Source organism: Corythoichthys intestinalis, chromosome 6, assembly GCF_030265065.1.
Source record: "Corythoichthys intestinalis isolate RoL2023-P3 chromosome 6, ASM3026506v1, whole genome shotgun sequence".
Lineage (NCBI taxonomy): Eukaryota > Metazoa > Chordata > Actinopteri > Syngnathiformes > Syngnathidae > Corythoichthys > Corythoichthys intestinalis.
In genome coordinates, this window is record NC_080400.1 from 19,029,325 (window position 1) to 19,038,271 (window position 8,947).

Sequence of the window (8,947 nt, forward strand, 5' to 3'; positions counted from 1 at the left end):
TTGAAAAAAAAAAAAAGTGTCTTTAGAAATAAGACTTCTTTTAACCAATATACTTTGCTTTCATAGAATTCTGTACTATTTCCCATGTTTGTAGGGTTACCGCTGTAATTAATCATGGTTCTACACGTTCTGCATATGGAGTAACTTTTGTACACCAACAAACAACGCACAAATGGACATGGAAATACATGTTAGCGAATTAGCTAATTAGCTTAGCGCTCGGTGCTAACTGTTAACATTTCAAAAACAACAACAATAAAGGCTAAACATACAGGAGGGTTTGTGTACTCACCTCTTATAGACACACACGGGTCTTAGCAACACATTTAGGACATTTTTCAATTGACATGGCAACAAACTATCTCTCTTCCTCTATCGCTCTAAAAAATAACTTGCGCACAGAAGTGCGACCGCGGGGTCACTGCCCGTCTCATACACAAATTTATTTTCCAGTCTTTTGAAAAGGAGAATCTCTCGCTCAGAAACCGTCAGCATCCATCATAACGTTGTGCGTGCGTTCGTTAAAGGTGTCCGGGCTGCAGACGTGTCTTGAATTCGCTCTGCTACGAACGGCTGTCATAAAGTTATGAGGGAAAATCATCGTTTTTGAACATTTATGAATCGTAATGGAATCGTCACGTGTCGAATCGCGATGCATCTAATAATCGAATTTTTGGCACTCGTTTAGACAAGTCTATGCTTAATGCTAGTATGTACTTACAGTAAGTGTCTTACTAACGTCCACTAGCTTAATGCTAGTATGTTATGTGATATGTTATAGAAGAGCCTACAAAATTAGCATCAATACAAACCACCTTCACACGAGGCTAAACTGCTACTAGCACAATCTGAGGTGACATGACATGTTTGGACAGCACTGCTTAAGCGCGTCGTCGCTGAAATTTTTCTGCGCGGTGTGTCTTCCAAGGGGATCGGCTGCTACATGTTCCGCATCGACGACTACGAGGTAGTAGACGCCACCATGCACGGCAACGCGGCACGCTTCATCAACCACTCGTGCGAGCCCAACTGCTATTCGCGGGTAATCACGGCGGACGGCCTGAAGCACATCGTCATCCTCGCCGCCCGCCGCATCCACCGGGGCGAGGAGCTCACGTACGACTACAAGTTCCCCGTGGAGGACGCCGGCAACAAGCTGCCATGCAATTGCGGCGCCAAGAAGTGCCGCAAGTTCCTCAACTGACAAGTCAGTGCCAACTTTCACAAAAAAAGTCTGCACTCGCTCGGACTGAATATGCAGAGGAGGAGGAGCCGTAAAAGACGTTTGAACATATTGTGCCTCCTTTATCATCATGTGTCTCGCCTAGCTTCATCTTTAGCCGAGTCATCATTCCCATTTGAAATTTGGATGAACGCCTAAAAAAACACACACATTGGCCCATCCTCCGTCAATTTAAAGAAAGGTTCCATTTTACACCAAAGTGCAATTTGTTGAAGGAACAAAATATCGGTTTAAATTCGATTGCATTTTCTCCCGCGTGATCACGGTTGTCAGCTGTTCTTCTGCACATTTGGCCTGTGTTAAAGTGCCCTGATGCCTTCAGAGCCATGGTGACTTGAGCTCGCTTAAGGGTACAAATCTGCTGACCTGAGAGCGACAGCAACGAGGAAAAAAAATATATTCGTCACGCTCGTGCGCTTGAATTGACCATCAGAGCGTTGTGTTATTGACTGGCTGGAGCCACTTGAGAGGGAGAGGGGAAAAAGGCAGCTCGAGATTCTGGTGGACTGATGGTCACGGGCCCCCGAGACTGTACTGATGTGCTTTAGTAGATTTATTTATCTTTTTGGGGGGCTTATTTTTATTGCTGCAATCCATGGAGAGTCATGGATTTTTCTCGTGCTTATTTCGTCTTTTGTTTTTGATGATTCTGAATGGACTCATCGTTCCAAATGAAAGCAGCAAAGAGAACCAAACAATTGTGGCGCCCATGAATTGATATTTTTACATCGCCTCTTGTGATAACCATTCTTATTATTATGGAAATGTTAGTATGTGTTTTTGAGTCTTTTAAAGTCTTGTCTCTTGTGTGTCTTTTTTTATTAAAAAAGGCAAATGTCACGGTCGGAAAAAAAATGTAAATAATGTATATTTTTCTACAACAACAACAACAAAAAGACTTAAAAAGCACTCACTAGTGAATAGCACTTAATGATGATATTTATATATTTTTAAAAAGTCATATTTATTTTAATGCCATTTTTTGTAGGAAATAGAGGTTTACAAACACTAAAGCGCTCTCTATGTTTTGTACTCGGCTGCCTTTGTAAAATTGTGTTTCTTAATTTTGGGGGTTTCAATTCTCGTGATTTTGTTAGTCTGAATGTTTTGTTTGATTCCAAAGACTGACGCTGGTCTGCGGCTCGGTCCACTTGACTTCAGTCCACCGGGAGCTCTCTACCTGGGCCTTTTGCTCAAAGTTCATTTCCTTTTCTTATTGTCGTCGTTTTAATTGGAGTTGGCAGTGTGGCTCATGTGAACTACGATTATTATTATGCACTTGGGAGAGTTTAGATGGTTGATCGTTATCTGATATCTCCTCTCTCCAGCCTTATTGTCTCCTCACCACATCACAAACACGCAGTGAAGAAAAGTAGGATCCGGACTGTCATATCGAGACATACACATCAATGAAAATCAGACAATAGTCAAAATATCTTTTTGTCTTAGGGAGGTGCCTTCATTTTGATGCTCCATGCAGTTTGACAGTATGAAGGATTAGCGCGACACTGAAAAGGAAAACAAAATGCAAAGATGTGAAGATGAATTCATCATTTTATGAAGATAGTCTTTAATATGAAAGAACTATAACATTAGACTTGTCATGTCATCATCAAACTATTCTATTGGAAGATTTTGGTAGCAACCTGTTGGCTCGTTTTTTGTTTTGTCTGTGACACCTTTTTAAAACGAATCATCGATTCTTTGCAGAAGCCTATTGATAATCTTTTGTGATACAAAGTATCAGGTACAGTGATCCCTCACTACTTCTCGCTTTAAACTTCCGCCCTCAGTCCATTGAGGATCGTCCCGAGCCGATCGCATAGTCTCACTCTCGCTCTTTCCCTCACTCTCTCTGCTCACTGGAGTTGCTTATTAAAATGATTGATGTTTGGGTTTGATCTTGCCACAGATGCTTGTAAGCCAAAGCTTCAAAGCGCCACATGCGTCAATCAGAGGTTAACTCGTTAAACAGTTGCTGTGGCAACTCTTTGTAAGTGAGTAGCTTGAGAAGACTACTTTATTCTTGTTTAAAAATAACTCAGTGGGAAAGTAACATGTTTAAAACTAAACATAATTATTACATTTCAAGTGCTTAAAAACCATTTATTAATATATACATTTTTTTTTTTTAATTATACTTTGGGGAAAAGAGTTAAAAACGTCTTATATGTATCTCTTTCTAATGCTAAATCTGAATAAATAAATTGAACAGAAAAAAAATATATATACATTTGGGGGGTGGCTTGGGGTGCGCTACTTTGCGGTTTTTCACTTATCGCGGTGGGTTCTGGTCGCCATTAACCGCAAAAAATGAGGGATCACTGTAAATCAACTTTTTGATATTTTGTCACACCCCTAATAATAATGCACAGTGTGACATTACACCGTGACCAAATTCAAAACTTGCAAATAGGCCTGTCGCGATAACAAATTTTAGTGGGTGATAGATTCGCTCATAAATTATTGCGATATACAATATTACAGCCCCCCCCAACAAAAATTAAATAAAATCAGTTTACAATAACGCAGTGAGAATACCTTATATATAATAATAGGTCAAGTACACCCATTTAAACGCAATAAATGTTTATTCTTAAAATTAAACAATTCAAAAATACTTTTTTTCAAAATCAAAACAAAAAACAATAGACAATGCCTCTTTTAAGTAAAAGACAATAATAATAATTATACCACACAGAAAGACTGAATAATAAATAAAATGCCTTTTTCAATTAAATAAAATTGCACTCCAAGAACAACAGAGAAAAATTGGGTAATTTGGTTGGAGTAAAAAAAAAAAAATTGGCTTCACTAAGTATCAAACAACATTACACAGAGGTAAAATGGTTTAATTTCTTCAGCAATCTAGCGCACTTCGCTTTCCGTGAGGGAATGCCATTTTGCGCTGTCTCGTTTGTATTTTACACATCGGGTAAACACCTCCGTAATTGTCGATTTACATGACGAGGAAGGCTCGGATTTTTCCGATGCCGTTTACTTACCAAGCAGTGAAAACTAAAGAAGGTGATGGTGTTTCAAATGAGCACGTAGTTTTGTTGTGTTTTCCCACTTTTTTTAAACAACCTCCAGACAAAATTTGCAGACTGGTTCGTCCTTGTTGGTTGCCTCGCCATTTTTATTTGGTTTAAAACCAAAATATTCTCCTGTGGTGTATGGCTTGGAAATCAGGATTTTTCGTCCCTTTCCGTCTTTCCCACTGTGCTCGCTCATTGCTGTGCGCCGACTGTGCATTCAGCCCCGCCTTCCTCTATTGAATGATTGACATGATTGTCACTCAAATGTATAAAACGAGCATACCCAGAAGGCAATAAAACAGAGTGAGTCCTCGTCACGGCATATTGCGGAGCTGGTAGCAACAACAAAGCCAAACTTTAAACAGCACGTCTGCCACGTACGTGTGCACGAGGTGATAAATCGCATCGTGGAAAATTACCGCCTTCATTTTTATTTACCGTGCGATAAGTGGATTTATTGCATATCGCGACAGGCTTACGTGACAGCACTGTCGATATTTCACAAAACGAGCAGCTAAAGCTAAATGAACAGGATAGACGGGATGAAACGAGACACGAGTAGAACAAAACCGGTGTTCTACCAAAATGTGCTACACCGGCGAAACGTCCTACAAGAGGTGAATTTGACATCCAAAGTACTACTGTGCGCTTTCAGCTTGTTTTGTTTTGATGCATACAGACAGAATATAATAAAGATGCCTTAAGAAAATACTTAGATGTAGTATTACCAAATAAGGGTGGTTTAAATACACTACGTGACTAATGCGGCCAACAGATCAACAATCCACAAGAAAACACAACACTTCAAAGTATGAGAGGGAAACAAATGCAAAAAGTATTTTGAGGGAATGAAAAGGTAATAAAAGAATCAATAAAAACACAAAGAAATAGTAAGTACTCGCCGTTTTTAACTGATGTGCGCATGTGTTGGACGTCTCGCCGCGTTGAAGGAATTGCAGAACACCGGTAGTGTTCGTCTAGTGACATTGACAAACTGGGAGTAAGAACCTCTTGTTACATCACGATACGATACGATTTGCGATACAAAGCTCACGATAATGAGGATATGGCGATACAACGATTATCGATACATTGGTCAGGAAATCATTATAGGATATTCTACAAACAACTGATAAACAGAAAAACAAGCTTCTGTTGTGAATTGGAATGAGTTTATCACTAGTAGACGTCCAATCCATTTGAACTGGGAGGGTGGCAGCGAATGAACATTCGTTCATTCGCTGCAATCCCTCCCACTTCAAACGGACTGAACGTCTATGGCCGTCATTGGCAGCCAAAGCCAAGCAATGATGTAATCTAGGGCCATTTAAGGTCATTTACCTGTTGATTTTCAGTTACTTCCTGTTGATTTGGGGGTATTTTATGGGTCACTTCCTGTTTATTTTGAGATACAGAACAGGAAGTGACCTGGCAATCACCCAAATGATTAGGTAGTGATTCAAACTCAACAGGAAATTACCTGTAAATGAACAGCAAGTGACCTTTAAATGCCCCGAAAAATCGGACGGAATGACTGCGAATGCTCTAGTGTTGAATTAGTGCTGCAACGATTAATCGATTAACTCGAGTATTCGATTAGAAAAAAAAGATTCAAATTAAATTTTGCTGCTTCGAGTATTCGTTTAATTAAAGTGGCGTTGTAATGTATTGTTTTGAAAGTGTTTGCATTTATTTTCATTGATTTGGGTGGACACACGGCCCTCTAGTCCACCTCATGTCACATGGCTAAATCCATCTGCTCCCTGTTAAGACCAACATAAGCTAATGTTTTGTTTGAGCTAATGATTTTTTTGAATGCATTCGCAATTTAGTTTAAAGGTATATTTAGCCATTTTTTGTGGGAATATGTGTCTGGGCCATTTTTTAAGAGCGTTGTAAAAAAGCGTTAGCATTTTATAGCATTTAAGCTAGTGGACTTGTGCTATGTAAGTTAGCCAATTGTTCTTTTGTTGTACATACTGTAGATTCTCTTTTTTATATATATATACAGTGGGGAGAACAAGTATTTGATACACTGTCAATGGGATAACCCATTGGCAGTGTATCAAATACTTGGCTCAGCTCAGGTATTTTAATTTTTTTATGTCCCTCATCCGATTACTTGATTATTCGAAATAAATAGTTCATCGATTAATCAGCTACAAAAATAATTGATAGCTGCAGCCCTATTTCGAATGAACGAACGTTCCCAGTCTAAATGGATTGGGTGTCGAGCACCGTCAATGGCAGCCTCAGAGTTACCTGAGACAGTATTATGGTGGAAGATTTTGGTAGCAAACTTTTTTTTTTTTTAAAACACTGACACCTTTTTAAAACGATATCTCGATTCTTGGCAGGAGCATATCGATAACCTTTTGGGATACAAAGTATCATGATATATCACCATTTCGATATTTTGTCACACCCCTAGTGGCAAACCACGTCATCACGCCGAGCGTCCATTGCACGCATAAAACATGGTGCCCTCCATAGGTTAAAACATACTAAATATTATAGATTTTTAAAGCAATGGAAATATTTTATGTGTTTCTAACAACGTATTTTCGTAAAAGACAATAATTGTGGCTTATTAGACTTACAAGACTTCAAGTCCGAGGATCCGTTTAAAGCATTTTTCGTACGTTCTTCTTGTATGCATCCAAACAAAACAAGCTGAAAGCGCACCATAGTACTTTGGGTGTCGATTAAGTCGTTTTGCAGGAGAAGGACCAACAAACAAAATCAATTTTAATAATACTGATGTGCTAGCTAAAAACATTTTCGTGTCTTGTTCAAATCCGCTAACAGGCTAATGATTTATGAAGAGTTTATTCTCAGATTTTCCCTTCTTTTCAGTGTGGCGCTAATACTCGTAATAGCATCAGTGTGTCATGCGACCAATGCTCGCAACTCGTTTTTTTGTTTTGTTTATCTGCCGTTAAAGCTGACATCATTAGCAGTGACTCCCACACTGCCCCACCTCCTTTCGGTTAAAACCCTCACCTTACCCACACATGGCTCTTAAACCCATGTCTTTGGGGGTGAGAGACCCCCGAGCGGTGAGCCCCCCGTGAGACTCCTACCAAGTGCACTTGACTGTCAACGGGCACCAAAGCGAAGTGGGCATAAAGGCCTTCACGCTCGTACGCCGGGGGTCCTGCTGGGTTGTGCTGCTACAATGAATGTAAATTCCTTCCTCCACGTGACCTGACTTGCGAGCGTGGCTTTCTTTTCCGTTGCCGCGCCGACAAACGGCTTTACACGTGAGCGTCGGCGCCGACACGCGCGCCGACCTCAAGGGCTCCGTCTTGAAAATCTCAATCTGTGAGTGAAAGGCTCCTAGGACTTCATTTCCTCTTCTAGGCGGGGGTCACACCAGTGGCTCCGCCTCCTTCTCCGTCTGTAAATTATAGTATAAATACATGACAATATTATACAGACACATGCATAGTCTTGTACGTTAGTATCTATACAATATATGGAATGGACAGACAAACTTAGTTACAGTAGCAAAAACAACCAATTTATACTAGCAATGTTTCAGTGTATTCTATAATGGTTTTTGTGTTACAGTACTATCAAATGAAACTAACGTGCATCATTTCTTTTTTTTTTTTTCTCCGTATAATGGATACCCAGTACCAGTTTTTGCTGTGCCTGCGAACGCACCTCAGTCATGAAAGGAGCGTCGCAGTTTCGTTTTTTCTTTCTTTCTTTTCCCACAAAGGAGCAGTTTTATGTGATGTGTAAGTGTATTCATGTGCTTGTGAATTTCTTGCGGTATTTTCTTTAGATTCCCCCTCTCATTGTGTCATGAAACAGGGACTTTTACTTGATGTGGTAAGAATTTCAAAGTTGGATTTTTTTTTTTTAATCCCAACAAAATGGCGGTTTTCATGTGGATGTACTGATCTGTACTGTTTTTTTTTTTTTAGAGAGTCATCATGCTGAACATTTAATTTATTTATTTTATGTAGCATCCGTAAAGGAGTTGTTACTCTTGAATTTTTTAGAGAGGTCGAAGAAGTCTGTTTTTTTGTTTTGTTTCTGGTGTTGAACTCATCATCAGCCTTGTTGGAGAAATGCGGTGTCGCCGTGGGAGCGGACGGACGGGATGTTTGAGGGGTAAAAAGCAAACATAAACAGGCTCATTTTTTTGGGATGCCTTCAAAATGTGTTTTTGTCTTCTCCTGTCGCCACCACCACCACCACCATCATCTTAACAGTGTTCTCTTCCAGCAATGAAGGAAAACCACCGTGAAAAAAATAAATAAACCACAAAACTATACTTGGTTGAATGTAATAATGAGGAAACAAAGTTGTACATAATGTGTAAAAAGAAAAGTTTCTAATCATGTTTATTTTCTATGCACTTTTTTTATTTAAGTGATAGTTTAAATAATAAACATGTCTCCTTTATGCCTTTTGTTCATCTGGTCATTGTGTGAAAAGTACTCGCATGACCTTATTGCACATACATAAATTTGAGGTTTGTGAACTGCAGATTTAGTTTTAAAATACCCAATCCCATTTCAAACTGATTAGACGCCTTTTTAACCAAGGAGAAATGGGAGGGAAGGTAAATTGTAAGGAGATGAGATTAGGCGGGTTAGGCCGTACACAAATCCGGCGATGCGATTGGGGAGCCTAGTAAAATGAAAATCAC

At 39.5% G+C, this 8,947-nt stretch overlaps 1 protein-coding gene across 1 annotated transcript in view; it reads left to right on the forward strand.

Annotated features, from left to right (window-relative positions):
* kmt2a (lysine (K)-specific methyltransferase 2A) overlaps positions 1–8,700 on the forward strand; it is a 132,111-nt gene extending 123,411 nt beyond the window's left edge. Inside the window, 1 exon segment of the mRNA XM_057839548.1 lies at positions 929–8,700. Coding sequence (XP_057695531.1) covers positions 929–1,204 — 276 coding nt within the window. The 3' untranslated portion in view covers positions 1,205–8,700.
* Positions 8,701–8,947: the final 247 nt, after the last annotated feature.